The 23,623-nt window shown below is 47.1% G+C and overlaps 1 protein-coding gene across 1 annotated transcript in view; it reads left to right on the top strand.

Annotated features, from left to right (window-relative positions):
* LOC144162827 (uncharacterized) overlaps positions 1-23,623 on the top strand; it is a 125,879-nt gene that overhangs the window by 66,160 nt on the left and 36,096 nt on the right. Inside the window, exon 3 of the mRNA XM_077693494.1 lies at positions 12,592-12,665. Within this exon, the coding sequence (XP_077549620.1) occupies positions 12,592-12,665 (74 nt within the window). The remainder of the gene's footprint in view (positions 1-12,591; positions 12,666-23,623) is intronic.

Here is a 23,623-nt window from a genome sequence, read left to right as displayed (position 1 = left end):
TCATTTAGGGAATAATCAAGGTGCAACTCACGGCTCAAATCGAATGACGATCGGGCGCAAATCGGATGTCCTTTAGAGACCACGTACTCCGCACCCTCGCCATCATCTACGGAGTGGAGATGCTGCCATTTTTTTGCTTATCGCCTCCATCAGAAAAGCGGCCGCTGCGGCCGGGAATCGAACCCGCTACCTGAACCCCGCGATTCTCTTGAGTGCACAGTGATTTTTGATGCTTGTAAAGTTATGTCTTCACGGGTGAATTCAGTTTATATCGCTAGGGTTAGCGCTATATTCTGGCGACATTCTTGCTGCAGGATGCATATTTAACTTCTCGAGAAGGGAGAAGGGGTGGAGAAGTCACATATAGTTTGTTTTTTCGAGTCTTTACCCGATCTTCGTTGGCATATTTTAAAATAGTCAAGTGCTGAAAATCTGTGGAAAAAATTGACCGATAATTCACTAGCGACAATTTTGAATAACATTGATCAGGATCGTCTCTGGGGAGATTTTGTTGTTGTTTTCAGCTCTGCTATGCTTTTCAAAATGTTCCTGGATAATAAAACCAATTTTAGCGTTTTTACAACATCAGACATCACGCGAGATCGTCTGACATTTTTTTAGTCTAATAATAATAAGAACTATTATTTAGATAGTATACTTGATTGCCGACAGTCTTGTGTAGATAATTTCCCGACCGTCCGCAACTGATAATATGCTGTATTAATAGTTTGCTATAGTCGACTATCGCTATTAGTGTACCGATACTTTCCTTGTAGTCTGCTATCGATAGAATATAAATAGTAGCAATGAGATGAGACTTCATGGTTAGACCATTGACATTCTTCGAGGCTGATCGAATTAATGTACAGGACACCTGCTTATCCTGCCTACCTGCTCAGCCTTATGTAAATAATTTCGCGACACTCACTGATCGATAATGCTGCAATAATAGTTCGGCAATACTTGACTACCTATACCACTATAGTCACCTTACCTTGTAATCTGCTATTTATAGTCTATCGGTAGTAACCACAGTACTATCGATAGCTCTTCGCTACTATTTGGAGCAATGTTGCTGCCTTGATATTTCCTGTCGCAATTGGACATAATGTGGACCAGCACATTCCAGATTTCCTTTTCGGGCTTTAAAGGGACAGACAACCGATTTTTGTCGAGTATATTTTATTTATCCCAAATGAAAGTGCATCACCTGAAACACCTTAACCTAACACGGTTTTGCAGAGAGCGCCCTAGAACTTTTGAAATCGGATGTTTTAGATCTACCAACCATACGTGTCCCGCCAAAAGTAAGGGTGGAAACCATGACAATGAGCTGTGCAGCAGAACACTTGTAAATGCGCGTGATATCAAAAGAGGTATTTAAAAACTTGTCCTCTGCTAAAAGAACAATAATGTGCAACCTTTCCTATTCCTCCGTGCGGTTTTTTTTAAATCACAAGTTGAAAGCGGCGGAGTCGTTTCGACACACAACGTAGTGTCCCGTTTAGACACTACGTGTCGCCACCTTTCAGGCTTCAAAAATTTTACTGCAAAATTAAAATTATTTCCGCCTGTTAATTTACAAAAATTTTGCGGTTACTCCAATATATGAAAAGCTGGCTTTCACATGAGCTAGCCGACATGCACTCCACAAAATTCGGCTGTCTGTCCCTTTAAGTGTCGTCGCTCTAACGGCGGTTCTGCATTTCGTCTGACAAGAAATCGAAAACGGAAGCATTCGCGTAGCGCAAACTTTTCGCTCAGCAGCAAAAGGCGTTTTCACACACCGCCACCGCACTTGGCCATATAGATTTTAAATCTGTCCCCCCAGGTGCGTGATTTTCAGGTACCCCAAGCACGATAGCTTTGAGCCGAAATCGTTTTTCTATGCCGGGGTGGGCGCGGTCGGGCCAAGGCTCATGCTGCACGGAACTAGTCAGGGAGTGCGCGTACGTTACGCCTTCTCGACTCGCTACCGGCTGCGCCCCCCCACGCCCGATGTAAGCCCGGAACAATGGTGGAGACGGCGTCGGGTCTCGCATTAAAAATAGACCGTACCGGCCGCGAGCGCCGGCTGCTTTAATAATGAGCCCTTAACGAGGCCGTGGAGAACGGCTCGCCACTTCAGGCAAACGCCCTCTAGGCAAGCATGCCACGTGCGCTGTATCCCCGCCAAAATTTTCACAACTAGGTGATCGGCAGCTGATCACTGCTTTGCAGAAGGTGTTCAATTTCAGACAATAAGCATAATCGCAAACTTCTCATTTCTGGTTGCTTTATGAGAACATCGATACTTAGGCTTTATTAAATGGAGTGTGTTTGGTCACGAGCCCATTGGCGCACCTGGCCCTGCCGATACCTGCGCACCTTTTTCTGCCACCATGACGTCACGCCTGAACCCATCCAAACGTACAAGGCGAGATGAAATCGCTGGTGTTGGGTAATTACTCGGAAGCGACTTAAACAGATGCGATTGGCCAAATTTAAAAACAGCGGTTGGCGGGTCCGGTGGTGGGGACAAGGTGATGTATGCCATGCTGTTATAGGGCCTTCTTAATGAGCCTGACAGCATTACAGGATTGCATTTGGGGTGCGCGGTTGTGCGTGCAAAAGCTTCAGTACAGTCGATCGTTGCTTCGAAGAGATGTCTTTCGTTAGTACCGACAGTTCCAAACGGTGCACAGTGGCATTAAAATTACGAACGTGTTGGAAGCGTGGGCGCAATCATGGCGACAAAATTCTCAGTGAAGCGTCCACGTGTTTTCGGCGACCATTTTAATGAGTCATCTACACGTATTCAAACGTATAATGTGCTTCCCCGCGTGTTTTGATGCGAAAACCGGCAAACAGAAAAGAAGTTGGCACCCGGCAGAAGAGGAGCGGCCCCCAGAGACGCGGCCAACATAAGGCAACAACGAAATAAAAAGAAAAGAAAGACAGGTCGAATAGTTCAGGAGCTGGGCAGCTGGAGTCGGCTGACGGCGCTCTCACCCCTACCGTGGATAAGTTCGCCGTGCAGCCGATAATTTCTCAGATTAGTTAACAGTGATCAACAAATTCTGCGCTTCCAGATATTTGTAGAAGTGATCAAGCTGTCACATTTATTTTTCTATGTGGTTCTCACGGACTGCTCAGACAGTGGAAGAAGAACACGACAAACCTCAAACTACAGGTCCACATCGCAAAACTAACGGTAGAAGCGGAAGCATACACCCCGCCAAGGAACAGTGGTGACCCGCCACATTTTGCACCTGCTACGTTGGCAGCGCCGCGGCTGAGGATGAATCCATTGCAGCAGCGACAGACTCTCAAGCTTCCTATTACAACTTCCTGCTAACCTCCTGCTATCAGCCATGGACTTCAACGTTCTACAAAACGTGCTCCAGTTCCCGGAAGCCTGCATTGTCTAAATCCACGTCCCCGAGTCCTTCAAGGAAGATGAGACGGCCGCCGCTGCTGCCTGCGTCCATACACAACTGGCCGTTTTTCAAAGGGGTGGAAATACGCAGACCTCAAGCACCCACAAGCCCACTCCTCTTACATCATACACCGGAATTGCCACCCAACGCCACTGCGAGCGATGTCAGCTTTGGTCGGCCCACGCTCACCCATCCAGAGCTGAGGGAACCACCCTTGGCCGTCTCAAAACAACCTGTACCCCCGGTAACCCTGCTACATGCCATGTACCCCACCATCTCCTCCCCTACTGGTTAATTCTGTCTACCAATCTATGAGCAACGGGGCGGGCCAGCTGGCCAGTACTGACCTTTCAGTCCAGCATAGCCTGGTGGAGAGGATCCCGGAAGTCAACGCGGACCAGGACTTCCCTTACTACATAGAGGACGACCTTTACCGTCAGTGCCCGAAGCTCCATATACTCAACGTTTATTTCCTCACTCACTATTCGGTTTTGGATCATGTAAAACGAGGAATGGTATACAACTACCATTAGTTCAACCTTTGGCTTTACAGGTGCAAGCTGAGGTTACGGGACTATGCTAATGGTATCCCTCGTTTTACCACTAACTGATCCTGTTTTTTTCGACCGCGAAACAATAAAACAAGAAAGGTTCTGGGCTCGAATCAATGTTTATTTTCAGTACTGGGATAAGTGGCGATAAGAACTGATAAACATACCTGATAAAACAACTGATAACAACGATAAACACTGACGCAAGAGAGTGGATACCGAGAGACGGGTTTAGAAGAAGCCAATAACTCGATGGAAGCGTGAAATAAGGCAATTCGGAGGTAAAGAATGGGCTAAAGCAGCGCAGTATAGGAGCAATACAGTGAATGGTAGAGGCCTTTGCCCTGTAGTTACAGTACTAGAACAGAGAGGTGTGTCGTTCGGGACTCATTGGGGCGGTCCCTTTTGCGATGAAAATTTCTGCTGAGGAACCCCTGTTGTAAGCAGAGCCCCTGGCGGCGGCTGCCTACCGTTTGGTTTTGGAAGTTTTGTTTTTAAATCATTCCTTATTTTATGGCCGTAAATAGTTTTATTTCATCATTTTATGGTATAAAGGTTTACGAAACCCGTCAAATAACTGTTGAGTTTTATTTAAAAACGTTTAGGGGGCGCTGGCTTCAACAGGAGTTCTCTAGGGAACGTCTGCGCTCCATATAACTTTTCATCGCAAAAGGGACCCGCGCTCTCCATTGTTTTATCCCCGCACGACACACCTCTAACCTCCTCGTACACTGTACTGTATTGGACCTAAATAGGCTGTTGTTGTTGTTGATGATGATGATGATGATTTCTTAATGAGGTGCAGGCTTAGGGAAGGAAGCAGGCTTGATGACAGCAGTGCGAACAATGACAAGCTTTCTTGTTCTTGTTCGCACTCTGAAACTGCATTGCGTTCATCTTCATTTGAAGATGATCGCCATGCACTTTCAGAGCGGCAGGCGTGCCACTACAACATCAAAAAAACAAATTTGCATCCTGCCGATGTGTCACGGCATGTTGCGTGGGCGACTCTTTATATCTGTCGGTGCTGAAACTACTTCAAGATCGATTTATCGAATTGCGCAAGTTGAGCCGTGCGCTATTCGACTGCAGCCCTATTCCTGTGTGTCGAGAATGTCCGTCATGCGGGACGGAATAAACTGCGTTGTGGACGGCTGTGATAACGATTTCGCGTTGTATTGAGAATGTGTTTCAAATAAAGTTTGTCAATGTCACTTAAAGGGGCCATGGAGACAATACACAAGTTTGGTTCATTCGAAAGATTGCCTCGTTAGAATCATACTGACACCACTGTTAACGTACTCTTTGCTCAAATAAGCTATATAATTAGGGAAAAAGGGAATGACCATGCCACCCACTAGCTCATTTCCTGCAACAGAACCTATGATGTCATATGTAGCAGCTCTGCGATTGGCTGAGGCCGGCAAAAGCAAACGCAAATTAGGCAGGGCTTATGAGCTTGGCGAACGAGCTATTTTTGGTTAAATTTAGAGCACATCCTTTTTATCGCAATAAGAATGGTGGAGTAAGTATTGCAAGTTACGGAAGTACACGTAAGCATAGAAGTACCGATGTGTACTGCTGTTGGTACTGCGCTTACTATGCTCATTTTAGCTGCACAGAACTCCGGCGCTTTGGGGTTGTCTCAGACGACACTGGCCGATTGGCGTAAGCGACGGTGTCTTATGAGACCATATTTGTCGAGCATGCCCGATGTTTCACGAAACAATTACATTCTACCTTAACAAGGACAAGCCATGTACAAATACAGTCAAAAACAAAGCAAAGGCAGTAAATGGCTTTTCGCGGTATGGTGGCGCCATCTAGGTTGACTAACGGTAAACAAGGCTGCGCAATCGGCTGCAGAGCGGTTCTTGTGAAATCATTGCAGACGTCACAAAAACACACGATTTGGCGGGAGAATCAAAATTTTAAGGTAAATTGATTCATTTCTCAGTGAATAAAGCATCGTTTGCTTACGCTCAAGCGATGGGGCGCTATAAAACACGAAGTCTTCCGAATAAAACAAACCTGTATGTTGTCTGCATGACCCCTCTAAGGAGTTTATTTGCAAAATCCAGCACGGGTTCTGTTTATAGAGGGGTCACACACATTTCTGGTACCTTTGCGGCCGCAAGGACTCACTGAGTCAATTAGCCAGATGACATCATGTCCTTCTGACGGAAATGACGATCCCGGGGCCTGTGGGGATACAGGCTGCTTGTGGCAATAGTTCGATACCTCTTGTTTAACGTTCCTTGCATAAGGATGACAACTCCACAACGGAAGGGTCGGCGGTAGACTGGGGAGGTGTAGTAAAATCTTTACGACTTGCCTTACCTTTTGTAAGGCAAGATGCGACGACCAACGCACAAGTTACAGCGACGCTTTATAAAGCGCTGGCATGGTTGTAAGGGCGCTAACGTTGGGTAACGTTCCCTGAAGGGTCGTCAGGCGTCATGCACGTATGGGGATCGTCTTAGGTGAGGAAAGCAGCTCTGAGTTCAACTCGGTGTCCCCTCTATTGCGGGTCAGAGGGTGAGACAGAAAGACATGCACGACTGAGAGAGGAAAGAGAATTAAGAAGCACAATCATAGCTTTTCTGAGAAGCTGAAACGATGGGGGACCACGTAACGCAGATTGTTCCTGTCGTATTTGAACAGGACACTGAGGAAATGTTCTGTGTAGTGGGAGCTGGTTGAGTGCGATAAAGTACCCTTACGCAAGACAACGGTGAAGTTCCTCACAGGATTCACGAAATAGAGCAAACGTTCCTAAGCGAATGGATGTACGGGTTGACTGAAGAGATAAGCGCATAAGAGGGGGTGGGGGAACAAACTTTCTTGACACAGTCGACGAACCTAGCCAGGATCCTCTTTGCCTCTCGCCATTGTCTGCTCAAAGTGCGACACCAGTAGTTTCCGGTTCTCCGGAGACATTCTGGTGAAGCTCAAGAAGGAGGCGCAGCCAAGAAGTCCCTACGGTAATTTCTGGTCCTCGTCCGGTATTTCTGGTGCGCGCTGCGCGATAATGGAAAGAGTGCACCTACGCTACATGCTTTGACACTGCTTACACAGCTTCACGAAGATATGCGAAGTATATGCGTATGCTTGCTTCAATCTACAGATCCCCAAATACCCAGTCTGATAAAAATTGCCATCTAATTCCCAGCTCCTCGGTCGTCTTTTTTGTCCTGTTGACAATACGTTAATGAGTCAACCATTAAAGCGCGCCCTATGTTTAGGCGAAACGAATAAAAGCGTTTTTTAATGATATGGCATCGGTAGTTGACTCTGGGGGAAATGTGCAGTGTGTGCGTTGTCAATGTTTTAATTAGGCTTTTTGGTTCAAGGGGTCAACGGGTTAATTTGGCTGGGCGGCCAAATGCCTTATTCGCCTAGGATGTAAAAGTCTAAGTTGTTTTTCGCACTTCATTGCTTATAAGCCCGCTTCGTAGAATGTCGGCCTACACCAGCCTACAATCCAACTGATGTGGTCCTCAAATGTGGCGTGTGCCGTCGGCAACCAAAAGTCTGTGTTAATCTTGAATATGAACGGATAGTTGGTAGTACTTCTTGTGCAAGACTAAAATGGAAAAAAAAGAAGACGATGCACTTGTAAGAGAGCGTTGGCGGTTCTCAAAAATGAAAGCCCCTTTCTTAAGAGAAAGGTGTTTAAAACGCGATGCTCTCTCCGTGCAATCAGACTTAAAGCCAAATTCCAAAATCCACTCTCCCAAAGGTCGAAGCGACATTCCCCTTAAACTTAGAACCCAACGTCCACTCAACTCAACCCCAGTCCATAGCCAACATCCGACTTCACACCACCAAAGTCCAAAGCCAACGATCGCGCAATTAACTCAAAGGAAGCGCGGCGGCTTACCATTAGATAAGCGTGCGGCGCGATCAACCTGCTATCTATGCACCTGCTTAAAGAATATATTTCACCATCATCATCATGGCTAACCCTGTGTACTGCCAAACTATACTTCGTGTATTACGAGAGGTCCGTTAGGTGACCTAAGACATCCCATTGTTATGTTATGCGTTGTGTGATTGATGTACCCTTTGTGAAGACCACTTTGTAAAGTCGGCTTTCCTGCGGTGTGTTTTACTCAGACGTCAACGCCATCAGGGAGGCATAAAAAGGTGTGCTTTAAAAATACAGGGCAGGACAGATGCGATAATAACCCGTATCGTCATCCAGGAGGCTCCTGGGGGTTTCGACTCACTCTCAACAAGCACTGAATCACTCACTGACTGAATCACTCACTGCGTACTCACTCACACACTCGCTCAGTACTACTCACTCACTCACTCACTCACTCACTCACTCACTCACTCACTCACTCACTCACTCACTCACTCACTCACTCACTCACTCACTCACTCACTCACTCACTCACTCACTCACTCACTCACTCACTCACTCACTCACTCACTCACTCACTCACTCACTCACTCACTCACTCACTCACTCACTCACTCACTCACTCACGGGTCGGTATATGTACACAGAGAAGGGGCCACCGGTCTTCCTTCACTCATCGTCAGACAAAAATGCTTCGTAAAAATCGGACGCACGAGCTTGCTTCTTGAGTGCCTAGTCCGTGAACTGTCCCCGATTTACCGAAAACCGAACTCGATACTGGAAGTGTCACCGAAAGTTCCTCCCACCAACCCAATACTCACTGCAAGTTCTGCTAGCCGTGACGACCGGGTTTGTTATGAATTGCATGCTTCAAGTACTTTCAAGATTTGGGGGCTAAACCTCATCCCATCCTTCGACTACTATGAACCCTATAATATCTCAAAGTAATGAGGGAGTCAGGCGTAGTTGCACGCTGAGAAGATGAATGATTGTGAGTTGAAGACAGCCACAGTGGATCAGCAATTGAAAACGTTGGCGATTCAGTAAAAAGCAGTGACGATTACTATACTCCCCAGTGCAAAATTTACTCGCAGCGCGAACGGCAGTCTTCTCGGTCACGGCGCACAGCTGCTGCGATCAGCGAACGCGCGGCGGCGCGCGCTACTGCGCACCGCCGCTGCCGAAAAGTGTGTTGTTGCAAATCGCGTTTGAACCTCCCGCACAAATGTCACGTGGTTCGAATGAACAACGAAAGAAGGAAGGACGTTTGGCGAAGGTTTGAGGGGAGGGCGCTCATTGGTGGCAACGCATGGCGAAAGTGTGAGGGGGCGGAACTTTGAGAGACGACGCCATTGCAGCGCGTACCGCCCTCCCCTTCAAGCTTTGGCCAGACTCTCCGACGAACGTCTCGTGCGGGCTCAGCATAGAATACTCACACTTTCGCACACTTTCACCCACCCTTTTCTTCCTCTCTTCACTCGCTCGGCTACAACGTTGTCGCCGTCGCCACAGCCAAATCGCACTAGCGGCCGCCAAAGTTCTGCGCCCTAAAAAACGCGTTGCAACCAATCACACGCGCTGAAGCAATGGGATATACCTAACACACCGATTCCAGCGATTAGTGGGGACCCCCAGGTGTTCTGAAGACTGATTCCGTTCTGAGGACTGATGAAGCCCGTGACTGCGAGGAATACTTGCATAGATTTATTCTTTATAGTTGACTTTGGCAGTCGTAACAATGCAAGGGAACGTGCTTAAATTCTTTGTTAAAGATCATACCAAACTTAGACGCCGTTTTACATGAGTAATTAAGTACGTTTATGCCGCTACCGTAGTCTACAAACACTTCATTTCCAAGCATTGATATCTGGCCTCAAATCTAAAAAAAAACGCAATAACCGTAATAACGGCTTGGGACTTCTTGCAGCCTGTAAGCCCACTCGGCAGAAGGCAAACCTACAGCCATGGTACAGTATTTTTCTTTAGTGGTGAAGCCCCTCAGGGGCTCGGGCTGTCGGCGTCTCATGTCGTCGTCGTCCCCTGTCGTCGTCATTCCATGTAGTCATGGTACTAAAACACCCGAACACGTATGCGGCAGCTGTTATAGCCGCCAACACCGGCGAACTATACACCGCAGGCAGCGTCAAAGCCAAGAGTGTGCATCACGCCGAGGAAATGGCGATCGCTCTGGCACTCACAAGTCCGAAGTGCACCACTGTGATCAGCGACTCGAGGACAGCGATCGTGAACTACGCCACAAATCGTGTCTCCCACAGTACAGTGAAGGTGTGCGGGGCCCTACCTCCCAAAGAAATGACGATGACTATTAGGTGGTTCCCGGCGCACGCCGGCCAGTTGGGTACGGGCAGCAACCGCAACGAGGAGGCGGACCGAGCAGCGCACGCGCTCACCGGACGCGGCGCAAGCTCCAGCCCCCAACTTGCAGAGCAAGAGCTCGACGAAGCGTCGCCACTCACCACCTATAGGGACATCCTTGAGTGGTATCGAGCTAACCGCCGGACCTTCCCACCACCGCACCCTCGTCTGACGAAACGAGAAGCGGTCGTGTACAGACAACTACAAACTAATGCGCTAATGACTCCGGTGATAGCCAAACACATGTGTCCAGAAGTGTTCCCAAGCGACGTGTGTGTGTTGTGTAAGAAGGACAGAGCCACAGCATCTCACATTCTGTGGGACTGTAGACTACACCCCAGTGAAGCCAATACAGCCAAAACGCTCCCGCCGCTTCTCGCAAGTGCGACCAGAGACAAGGACTACGAAATACAACATACGGCCGTCCAGCAGGTGTTGGGGGCCCTCGAACGCCAGCGCCCCGAAACTGCTGCCTCCACTGGAGGCAATGCATGAGTAGGGAGCCGACGACGAGTGGCGGCCCGACACGACGACTAGGCTGCGTCCCAGCTGCCGGACTCAATAAAGATGTTTGCTCTCTCTCTCTGGACACTCGTTTTCCAACGCCTTGTGCTAGAATGTTTCATCTCTGGGGGAAACGCGTACTAAAAGAACACACCGGAACACTCGTGTTCGGACGCTTCGCGCTAGAACGCTTCGCGCTCCAAAGACACGAGACTTACAGCAAAGCTGTATACCTCTACCCCCCAACGGTTTCATCTCCGTGGCATATGCCTAAGCCTTTGTAATAGCATTCTCTTATGCGGCGAAGGTGTGACCACATGGAGCACTACAAACAGATACACAGGTTTTCTTGTTGCACCCACGTAGGAATGGTTCCGTATTTAAAAGGGATGAACAGGACATGCGACGCGGGTGACATAAAGGTTTACTAAGTGACCGGTGTATTGAATACAGAAGGATGCACGCGAAGTAATCACAGGTAGGTCGCAAGTGGAAGGATGATGGTACCAGAGTGAGGTGAGATCAGGGATCGCAGGTGATTGATTGGTTGAATGATTCACAACTGGTAGTAGTAGTAGTAGTAGCTGTAGTAGTAGTAGTAGTAGTAGTAGTAGTAGTAGTAGCATTAGTAGTAGTAGTAGTTGAAGGGGTCGCACGCGATCCCTACTACTATCAGGGATCGCAGGCGATTGATTGACTGATTCACAACTGGTAGTAGTAGTAGTAGCAGTAGTAGCGCTACTACTACTAGTAGTACTACTACTACTCTACTACTACTAGTAGTACTACTACTACTACTCTACTACTACTATTACTACTACTACTACTACTAGTAGTAGTAGTAGTAGTAATAGTAGTAGTAGTAATAGTAGTAATAGTAGCAGAAGAAGCAGCAGCAGCAGAACATTTGTTGAGAAAAGAGGGGGAAAGGAATGGGGGGAAGAGATAGGAGGGTGTTCATGGGTGGTGCCCGACGCCCAGGGCTGCAGATGCAACAGATCTTATCTTAGATCTCTGTACCAGGTGTAGCTGATCTTCAAGAGATGAGCTGGTAAGGGCTGCCTCTCGTAAATGTGTTTGGAGTACCCGTTTGTACCGTTATCGACTCATCACGTAGCGTATAGCCATCGATAGTGACGATATTTATTGCGATGATGTCGATTACGATGCTAACTATTCTCGTGGGCCGGTGGCTCGGAATGGCCGAATGTGATAGGGCGTATACGGCACCAGATTCGCTCTGAAGCTATTTGCGAAATTTTAATCTACCTTAAGGTATACTAAAAACTAAAAAAAAAAAAAACTGCTATGAGCGTCAAAGTTTCTTCAGGCAGACGTGGAGACTAATTCATTGCGGCCTCCACATTTATATTTCCAAAAAAGCAGTATTCGCGGATTACAAAACTCGCACAGTCACGTACCAAAACCCCTAGGTAACCTTAAAAAGTATGTCGGCGGGGAGTGTAAAAATAAAGTATAGAATATATAGCTAAACTAACTGCGATAGACATGCACGCAGTGAAAAACTTAAAAACCAGGAACATCTTAAATACGTCCGCAAAATATGTCTAAATAGCGTCCACAAATAAAGTAGCAGCAACATCGAGAGTACGTCTTTAACAGTCGAAATAACGTCCGAATATAAGGTACCAGCGACGTATTCTTAACATCAACAATTTTTTATAACAATATTGAATGTACTTCGGATGTCTAATCTATAGACCTTCAGGTCTTTTTGACACTTCGCAGAAATGTTAGTGGTTTGCCCGGTTTTGCCGGCATGTGGCAGGCAAACTTCAACGCTCTGCGATCTTGACAATGCTAGTTGTTCAACACCCTTCTAAACTGCATCAATTTTTATCGTTCGCAGGGAACAGTGCAGCGTCAAGCAGCCGGCAACCGGGCCCGTCCCTCCAAAGAGTTTCACTACCAAGGATGTGCCAGGTACGTGCTTTGTGGGCGCACACATCGAGGGAGCTAGAGTGCGAAGAAGCTTTGGCCTCGGGAAAATCACGTAAATGGACTCCCAGTGGAATTTAAAAAACATTTGAGTGCAGAGCGCTTTAGGGAGGGCTCGCCTTGTCGTCGTAGCTCGCTCGCTGGACCAAAGTAGAGCCACACGGCGTCCTGTCGTCGCGGCGTAACCCAGAGGCTTCGAAAGCGAAGCGGTTTTATAGTGGCAAGTGTTCGAAACTCGTAAACCGCTGGCGCTTGTCATACATGTCTAGCGCAAAAAAAAAAAAAAAAAAAAGAAGCGCAGGTACATTTGAGGCAAAATATACCTCATGAACTGGCAGCGCCCGCGTTCATTTAGTTGGGAACGCTCGTTGGGTTGGTTGTTATGATAGTAAGCGAAAAAAAAATTCCCCCGCACCTCCCCGAAGGGAATCGTGCAGAAATGCGAATGCATTGGGTGCACCGATGAGTGTGTTGCGAGTAATGGCGTGATTAATGACGACAGTGTGAACGTAATCATTTATTCATCAGCACATGTTTGTGTTATCGTTGTACCTGACGGCCACAATCACTGCCTTGCGATCGCTAGAGTGCACGGTCAAAGGGTCTTTGAGAAGCATACGCGCGTCACAGTTTCGCGTAAAGACCAGATCACTGCAACTCCCGTGAATGGTAGTGGGGCACGTGTCGAAGCCGGCAGAGAGACAATGCATAGAGTGCCTGGTCTGCATGTACTCGACCAGCCACTCGCCACTCTTCTTGCGCACGTCAACGTTGAAGTCGCCAACCAAGACTATGGGGTCAGAGGGTTTGGAGCGCACGCGCACACTTTCCATAGCCGCGTCCAGCTGCGCGGCAACGGCGTATCGAGCGAGGTTGGGCGCGAGGTACACGGTCACCACAAAGACTCCGTCTCCGGTGTAGGCAAGGGTGTACAAGTCCTTGTACGGAGACGTGTCTCGAACGGGAGACGTGGCAACGGCGTGCGATATCAAGTTCCCATACACGTTAGACACGAGACTAACACCGCAGTACTCGCCGTCCTTGCCGCTTCGAGCAAACTAGTACAGCTCGCTTCAAGCGCATGCGTTCGGCATTGAGCGCAGAGAGATAACACCTGCGGGCGCACGCCGACGGAGCACGACAACCCCCGACTAAGAAATGCATTCGCATTTACGACGACGACGACGACGAAGGCAGAACCACGAGGCGCGCGCTCACGTGCGCTCGCGCTGGGGGAATGTAGGCGCATGCCGCTCGATGGACGCAAGACACCCCCCCACTAATAAATGCATTCGCATTTAAAAAAGTGGCAGTTCAACGCAGGCGCGCGCGGGAGGAAAAGCAAGCTGAAAAAAAGAACAGAACTCCCGCTGCCGCTGTTTCAGGCAGGGGGCGCGCGAGCACTGCGAAGGCGGGAAATTTGAAATGCGTTGGATAAACCTCCGTTGAATTCATCAGGATAGGAATAAGACAGGGCGGCGAACAGCGTGATGGGTGGTAAGAGTGAGCGGATAACGGCGCTACAGCCCATTATGGCGAATCACTGCTCTGCACTTCCGACAGCTTTCACATTGAGTTTTTCACCAGCTTCCCACCTTTTTTTTATTCTGTATACCGATGTTTCTGCATCATATATGAGAGCGTTCTACGAGGGTGATTGATAGTGACGACAAAAATGAGGAGAGATCTATCCGAGGGTTGTTAAGGGTGTGCGGAGGATGTAATCAATCGCGTAAAGACACTTGCCGTCCGGCGCTGTTAATCTCGTTTCATAAAAGAAGTCTGTGCAATATGATTACCGTATTTACTTGCGTAATGATCGCACTTTTTTTCAAAAAAAATTTGATGCTAATTTAGGGGTGCGTCCATAACGCGGGGTAAACTTTTCGCGAAAAACGTTTGAACACAGGAAAGGCAAGCAAGTTGCGGGTCAAAATTTTTACGATAGGTCTCATGAACATAACAAAAATACTAAATAAAAACATAACAAGAACTCCACAAACCTTTCCAGCCGCTGTGCAAAGTGACGCAAAATGCAGTGTTTTCATGAATTGCGGAACGCGCCAGAACTAGTTTCCTGCGAGGTGACAACAGGACGACCAATAAGTGGCTGCCGCTGTCACAGTGCGGGACATCGGAACAGACATGGGGGCCGACGCAGCAAAGTGAGCGCATTTTTTCTTCTTTGTCTTGTGACTACATTATGTGCATTTAGGGAGAGTTTCTTCCACATCACTACTGAACGCATGCTTGCCGATATCGCTAATATCGACGAGTCTGCGGCAATAACGTAGCCATGTCCGCTTTGAAAGGGAAGGAAACAGAGGTAAGCACGATCATCATAAGGTAGTGGCACACATACGACATACTGCTGCGGCAAGTTTAGGGTGCGTTCATTGCGCGGGAAATTTTAAAAAAATTGAATTTTGGCGATAAACTTTAGGGTGCGACCATTACGCGAGTGCGATCATTATGCGACTAAATACGGTAGTATGAGTTTCCCTTCGCTAACTTCAAATGACGTCGAGGCGTTCTTGGTCCAAGCGAATGAAGGTGCAGGGGCAGGTAGGATTAAGTGAAACGAGGCAACATCCGCAGCTACCCAAGCCTACGGACACCGAAACATAGCCGCTGGCAGCAGCGGATGGGCGCCGTCTCCTGGGCGACGCCACCAGCGCTGCTCTTGCGGGCCGTAAAAGCGCGTCGTAGTAGCTGCCTTTTTTTTTTTACTAAAATAAATATGCTATACCGCGACGAGTTTACCGCATCCGAGGGTTTATAACCACGCCGGGAGGGCATGCAGCGCGAGCCAGCGTCATTTATTTTATCTTTTGTTTTTGTTGTACTTAGCACGGTTCCAGCCGACATGCTTCGTTTTCGTTTTGCGTTAGGCTGCGTCTGATCTCACGGCAACAGTGAGAATTACCTCCCGGCAATTCTCACGGCAGTTTGCATAAGAGCTGGCTGGCCTAAAATTCGCTGAATATTATTACCTCCCTACGTAATTTAACAAAATCTAACCTAACGTAACCCAACTTAACGTATTATAACCTACCCAAATCCAGCCCAACTGCAACAATCCTAGCCAAACACAGCCCAACGACACAGAATACAATCTATATTTAACATATTCCAACCTATTCTACAAGTCGTGTGCGTCGATCTTCTGATATAATAATAACCAGGATAGAAAAGCATTTACAAAATCACCGTGAGCGAAAACTTCAAAATTTCGAAAGCTAAAAAAAAAGCTTCGCCAATCCCGGACTCGTACCTGAGCCTTCCCGTTCAAAACTAAGTGCTATAACACAGCGCCACAGGGAGCATCCGTGGGAACGAGTTTTTAGGAAATACTAGCGCTAGTACCCGGCGGTGCCCGGGTGGGCCATTATATTAAGGACAGCAATTGGTATTTGTTAGTCGCCTTATTAGGCTACTTCTTTAGGACGTGGTACACACTCGGGAGCGCCTGCCTGCTGTCAGTACACAGGCTCCTACAGCAGGCGCGTCGTGGTAATGTAAAACGACTGGTACTCGTGTTTTACTCCAACTCTCGCTAAACAAATTGCCCCAAGATGGCGCGTTTGAGCGAATGAGTCAGTGAGTGAAAAAGGTTTTATTGAGCCGGCGAAGTGGGAGTGGTTCCCAATTCCAGAAAGCCATGTGATGAGTGGGCAGCCTTCGCTCTGGAGGAAGTATTGTCTGGACATCCAGATCGCTGTTAGTCACCAGGTTCTCCCACAGCTCAAGGTTTGGAAAAGTGGATGGAAGAAGGAGGAGCTTGGTTTGCTTTCGCTCTTAATATGATATGAAGAAGAGTGCCAGGTTGCAATCACAACTTGAATTCGGCAGGAGATTGCACTGGGAACACATGATGGAGGCCGGCTGGGTGAGGGGTATTCTTCCTAGTAGGAAGTGCTATCTCAGAAGATATGAACGATGCTCATCGGTACACTTTTATCATAAGTAACATGGGCTCTCTACGGGAGGCGCGAGATTGCAGGAAGTCCCAGCAGATGCCGTGGGCTAACCTTTGCGCTTTTTACTGGTACATCTTCGCTTTTACATTTATGATATATGACACCTGCTCCTACGGGAGACGCGTAGTTGCCGAAGGTGTCAACAGATGGCGACCGCTAAGCGAACGCGGGAAAACTCAGCTGTATTTTACGTCCAAAAGGATGCAGAATAAAAAATCTCGCTGGCCTTCTTATCCGCATGTTAGAACAAAATCCTTAAAGTGGTTTTTGGGAAATTAAATGGGCAGCATTTTAAAGAAAAAACGAATGGGAGATATCAACTGGCTGGGTGGTTATTAACGAAAGTGTAAAAACACAGTGTTTTCCCGAAATACCGCTTGGCTCTATTGGGAGGGTGTCATTGAAAAATGTTCTATAACAGTGTTGAGATACGTGAGTAAGTTGCCTATCTTAACAAAAACCAGTCCGATATCTCAGATGGCGGGCGGTAAAAAAATTAATACGTGAAAAACTATTTTACCGCTTTTCCCTCTCTCCAAGGTGGAATTTTTAAAATTTTAAGAAATATTGATATCCAACACCGTAATTAGAATGTGCCCTTGCAATCTGTAGCCGTTTCAAAGAGCAGTTTGGCTAGACGTGTGCATAACCCGTCAGGCCTTTCTGGCTCATCAGCCGTGTCATTTGTAAAAAACAATTTGACCCTTTTAGCGGCGTCGCAGAGCGAAATCCTCAAAAACGGTTCTGTGCATTTATATAAGTAACATATTCTAGCAAAAATAAGTTGGATTACTGAATCGGTGAAAAATTTATTTGCGAATCTTTAGGGACACCGTTTTAGTTCCGGAATGCGAAATCACCTCGCTGTTGTAGGTTAGGGCGAAATCCAAAAACTACTTTTTAGGTATTCTTAAGCGCTACTTATATCAGCAAAAAGCGCTTCGATATGGGAATGGGTGACCGAGAAAATCACAAATTCGCGAAACCACAATTTCGCCCTTTTCTTCGGTTAGGAGGGCAATTTCTGAAAAATCCGCCTTAGCACCTACTCAATGACGCAAATAAACTCGTGAAATTTCAAGTCTCTAGGTCTAACAGTTTTAGCTGGGCGTTGATGAGTCAGTCAGTCAGTCAGTCAGTCAGTCAGTCAGTCAGTCAGTCAGTCAGTCAGTCAGTCAGTCAGACAGTCAGTCAGTCAGTCAGTGAGTCAGTCAGTCAGTCAGTCAGTCAGTCAGTCAGTCAGTCAGTCGGGCACTTCTTTTTATAGGTATAGATTTGTTCCAGAAAATCTCCGGGGGGCGTGCTTAGCCAATCAGAGGGGACTACCGTGTGAAATTCCTGACGGCAATTCTCACGGTTGCCTGGATAATAGACACTACCTTCGCATTAATCTCGCCGCTTTTCCATGCCAGCAACCAATTTCGGCGCCGTTTTCCTCCCATCCTCTTTTCGTCTCTTCTTACCAAAAAGAATCCAACGTGCACTGTGACGCCAAATCGCTTTGTAATTGATCATTCGGTAGTGCGGTATCTAGAATTCATTGATGTAGGTTTATTTGGTATTAAAATATTTCAAAAAATTGCGTCAGGTTCGGAAGAGCGACAATATTTTACAATTTCGTTGTTTCATTTTGTTTTTTTCTTTATCGCCAAGTCTTGTCGTGCCGTTCTCACGGCCAGTAAAATAGTCAGTTCCGAATCAAGCGCCACAAGAGCATAAAAACAATTTTAAAAGATAATACAAGAAGATCTAAGCTCAAAACCTTCAGTTGCCTGTACAGCAGACGCACGGGCGTGCCGTTAACATTGTCGCGGCGACAGCCGCTAAATGAGTGCCGTATACGAGTGCATATGCTCTATGGCGCGTGCGTCAGAGAGAGAGAGAGAGTGAAAGCGAGAGAGATGGGACACTTAGAGGGCGAGACAGATTAGGCTCTCAGTTGCGCATGCGCAGCTCACTGCTTGTGCATGCATGCCCTGCCGCATTCGAACGATCACGTACGCCGTATCTACGTGTGGGACAGCCGCGCGATTCCGATAAAGCTTTGCCACCAGCAAGAAGCCAACTACGCCCGTAAAATGCATTTGCAGCGCTCTTCGAGCAGCACCAGGTGTTCTCGGTACTGGTCCTGATTTATCGGAGTAGTAGAGAATTGGGCACACGGTCAGCTGCTGCGCCCGTAGGCGGAAAGGGTTGGCCGCAAAAAAATGCGGTGTTTGTGTTTCTTTTTTTTTTCTCAAGCCACGACGATGTATCGTTTCGGCAGCGTTCCGTCATTTGTATACACGCTGTTGGAATTAAACCGGATCTTTTAAACGAGGCGCGAATGCACGTACAAAAAGAGAAAGCGAAGATCCTGGACTGACATTAGCAACCCGTTCGGTCGTGGCTGGTTTCGCAGAACCGGGAAGCAACCGCAGCTCTTCGAATGAAAAATGGCACGAAATTTTGCTGAGCTTCGCGAAGTGATTCGAAATCAGTTTCGTGTACTGTTCGTTTCGTATTTAGAATTTGCTTCATTTGCGCTTACTCTCGCTACTCGCGTTAGTTGACCCGACTGGGTTCCTTCATAATTACAGTGCTACCATTAAAAGTTATAGTAAATGCACAAAACTAATGTTTTGATTGCGTATGGGTGTTTGTTTTTGTGTGAGCTTTTATTGTGTTGTCTTAAACTGAGAAAAATCCTGTGTGTTTGCAATAGTTGTTCCGCTTTTCTAATGGAGGCGAAAAGCAAAAACGCCCGTGTGTACGAGATTTCGGCGCACGTTAAAGGTCCCCAGGTGGTCAAAATTAATCCGGAGCCCTCCACTACGGCGCGCGTCATCGCCTGCGTTGCGTCGGCACGTTGAACCCTGCAATCAATCAAATATCTATCAATCAATGCAATAATTATTCAGCGGAAACGTGTAAGACCTCTTACCACTTTCCTTAACATTTGTGTGATTATTATGTAGCTATAGGCTACGTTTTCTTTATCTCGTGTATTTGTCTCCCCCTACTGTATCTTCTGGTAGAAAAGCAACCCCCCTTACTCTATGCTCAAAACAAACTTGTAATGTAGCGTAAATAAATAAATAAATAAATAAATAAATAAATAAATAAATAAATAAATAAATAAATAAATAAATAAATAAAAAACAGACAAACTAACAAACGAGTATCCTGCCGACTTCGCAGGACTTAATGTACGAAAAAAGCGCGGGAAAATCGAAGTCTCCAGTCTGCGCCAAAATGAGGGCAATAAAGTTCCGCCTGACACCAGGCTTGGCTGGGCTTGGCTTGGCTCGGACGGCAGATGTCCCGAGCGGAGACCAAGCGTGGAAGCGCGGACGCGTGGTTCCCTGCTTTGAATAATAAGCGCATTTCTTTGATTGGTTGGGCGACGGGCTGAACTATCCGGCGCACACTGCACACAACTCACGAACGATCCCTGCTTCACGAGCTGGAACCAAGGTTAGAGGCTTCACGGTTGCTCGACGCCGTTATACGGTTGCGTTCAACGGGTGTTTCACCAACGGCTCCAAGTAGTTAAAAGCTGAAAGCAGTTTCAGTTTGCAGTTGGGCGAATTCTCAAGCTGCAGGTCGAACTAAAAATGGGACGAAATTTCGCCGAGTTTCGAATTGAAGTTCGCTGCCTACATTTTGTAAGTGGCGTCAACAAGGCAGGTTACTGCGGCAGTTGATGATGATGATGATGATGATGATGATTGCTATTGGTTTCCTCTTTGTAGCGGGATGATGACATGTCAACTTACTAAAAAGGACTAATATACCCGTGTTTTACACTCTTGGTTTATTACTACCGCTGCTTGGAGCAGGCACAAAAGCTTATTAGGCAAAAAATACTTTCTTTCCCCTGTCACAGGTGGTAACTGTCCTAGGCAATATTCCCCTCTCTGCTTTTCGTCCACCAGCATTCTAATCTTCTTTTCGTCCCCTCGACAGCCTTGAAGTTAACTTCCTCTCTGATACCCTTAAATCCTAGGGTTTCTGGAAGCCCAATATTCCCTTCATGTAGATTTGGAGGGATACCCTCACATTCTATCACTATGTGCCGCATAGTTTCTGTTTCTTTTCCGGAGACCAGATTACGTCCCCACAAAACTCTTAGTTCGCAGGCGACCCGCTCTTACGAAAGTTGCTTGTCGCAGTTCAAGAAGGTTTAACTTGTTACTTCAACGTCGGCGCAGCCATGTTGACACTAATCCTGGTTGAGTAGAACAGGGAGGACGTCATTTGAAGGTAATGAATGGCGCCAGTTTTCACGCTCAAGGACTTCGCTGAATTTAACATTTTCGCTAGGAATCTTTGCGCATCTGTGACGTCAAGGTAGGTTGTGAGAGCTGGTTTCCACAACGCAGAAAGGCTGTTGGGATTTTTTTTTTTTAAATGACACGCTACACATTGCTTGCATACTTCCAACTCTACAAAACAAGTGCGTATCAAGAAGTCCAGAGACTTACAAAACGCGATTATAGAAGAAGATAGCGGACAGGTCTTGGAATACTGAAGCAATATAATAGTGCCTTGGGGCTACATGTGCATAGTGCGAGCACGGGAGTGGAGGGGGGGGGGGGGAGGCGTACAAACGTCGTTACAGATGTACAGGGCTGAGAAATTGAACATCATAAAGGAAAATTTCTACGATAATTCCCAGGGCAGTGCTTTGCTTTTTGAGGCTAGAGCAGGTTGCCTGCGAACTAAGAGTTTTGTGGGGAAGTATTCACAAAATGATGGGGTATGCGTGGTCTGCGGAAAAGAAACAGAAGCTATGCGGAACATAGTGCTAGAATGTGAGGGTATCCATCCAAATCTGCATGAAGGGAATATTGGGCTTCCAGAAGCCCTAGGATTTAAGGGTATAAGAGAGGAAGTTAACTTCAAGGCTGTCGAGGGGACGAAAAGAAGATTAGAATGCTGGTGGACGAAAAGCAGAGAGGGGAATATTGCCTAGGACAGTTACCACCTGTAACAGGGGAAAGAAAGTATTTCGGGCCTAATAAGCTTTAGTGCCTGCCCTAAGCAGCGCTAGTATTAAACCAAGAGTGTAAAACATGGTTATATTAGTCTTTTTGGTAAGATGACATGTCATCACCCTGCTTCAAAGGGGAAACCAATAGCAATCATCATCATTATCATCATCATCATGCTCACAGTGATGGAGTCATGCTGCTGGCTGACTTTCAGGGAACCAAATTTCAAAATTTTCGTCGACGGATTCGTGTCATTGTGCTTGTGTTCTATTTATCACTGCTAGCACGCTGCGATTTCCCGCCTTTCGAGGCGACTAGTATCGAAGCATTGGCCGTTTAGGCGTTGTAGCGAGCTGTGCGACAGGTTAGGCGTGCATTTCGGTACCTCACGGCGTGCGAAGCGTGAGATGGCCCGCGACATTCGAATATTTGCCCGTTAAGTAAAGTTCTTAAGTAGCCCATCGTTTTGTGTTCGGATAACGCAAAAATAAAGCTCAGCCTTTAACAGAATCTGCCCAGAGAAAGTCGCAATGTCCCGCTTCAATGATTGAGCTGGAACTTTCTTGTCCAAAAGTATCTCCTATAGTTAGTTAACTGAGCATAAACAAAAATAATGAGCGCCTGTTCGCAGATTTGCTAGCGCATGCGCTTATACCACCAGCAACCCCAGACAGCGACGCGTTTTTGCCTGGTTTAGGGGTTAACGACGTTAACCTTTCAACCAGGTAAAAACGAGCCGTTTATACTGTGTGAAACACTTAGTATCGGCGATCTAGCCTCGTGGCACCCATGGGATCCCCGGGACAAGTCGTAAGCGTGCCGTTTTTTTAGTGCCTTCAATAAGCGACCACCATCCTCTTTTACTGGGGAGACGAGTTAAAAAATACAGAACTACCAGGAAAGAAACTAACGAAAATAAAAAGCGTGCCTCAATAACCACTGCTGCTCCAAACTTCACGGCTCAGGGAGTGTAAAGGTCAGGACCCACATCGCGACCTTGCATGGGTAATCGGCCTCCCCATCGTTTAAAGTGCGCCACTACGCCCTTCTCGCGAGCTGTCTTCGTTTTTTCCTGTGACTACTAAAAATGCGCCGTTGTGTCGGTCGAAGCATCGGCTGTTGTTTTTTCAAGTCGCGTTTTGTAGTGCGCGTAGCTTCATGCATATACACCCAGTAGATGCGTTAGAATAACCGCGATACAGTTCGTTAGTTTTTTTGTTTGTTGGACCGAATCGCTTTGGACTGGTTCCCGATGCTGGAAATCTGGAGCTGCGTTCAATCTGCAGGGCCATCAGGAGCCGTATGCTTGTCGAGGATGTGCGGAATTTTACCGTTACCACGGTCGACAAATGATCGGCCTGGGCGGTACATATTAGAGCTCAGTGTGCTGTTTATTGCGTCATGTTCTATTTAGTGCACTGCGTGAATTGGAATTCGTCACGCGTGGAGTACACTCGATTGATTGACTGATTTATTGATTGATTGATTGATTGATTGATTGAAGGGTTTAACGAGCCGACGCAACGCAGGCAATGAGGCGCGACGTAGTGATGGCCTCCGGATTAATTTTGACCACCTGGGGATCTTTAACGTGCTCCGATATCTCGTACACACGGGCGTTCTTGCTTTTCGCCTCCATCAGAAAAGCGGCCGCCGCGGCCGGGAATCGAACCCGCGTCCCCGCGCTTAGCAGCAGAACACCTTAGCCACTGAGCCACCGCGGCGGGTCATGGAATACACTCAATATATGTAGTAAACTGACCTGTTGATGCGTACGGTGGTACATAAGTTGCCAGCTATAATGCGAAAAAAAGATGTTTAAATGATTAAACGCAGCAAAATTGTTCCAAAATTCTAAAATTGCTGCCACGGCTAATACATAAGCACATTATTTAACGCAAAGAATACCTCAGGCATACTTGAGGTATGAAATAAGTATATATGAAAGAGCAAAACCGTTTTTGTTCTGTAATTGAGAATGAAGGTT

Source organism: Haemaphysalis longicornis, unplaced genomic scaffold (genome assembly GCF_048455015.1).
Source record: "Haemaphysalis longicornis isolate Haplotype H1 unplaced genomic scaffold, Haemaphysalis longicornis Haplotype H1 scaffold_12, whole genome shotgun sequence".
Classification (NCBI taxonomy): Eukaryota; Metazoa; Arthropoda; class Arachnida; order Ixodida; family Ixodidae; genus Haemaphysalis; species Haemaphysalis longicornis.
The sequence above is the reverse complement of the archived record's forward strand: the minus strand, read 5'-3'. Positions and strand labels throughout refer to the sequence as shown.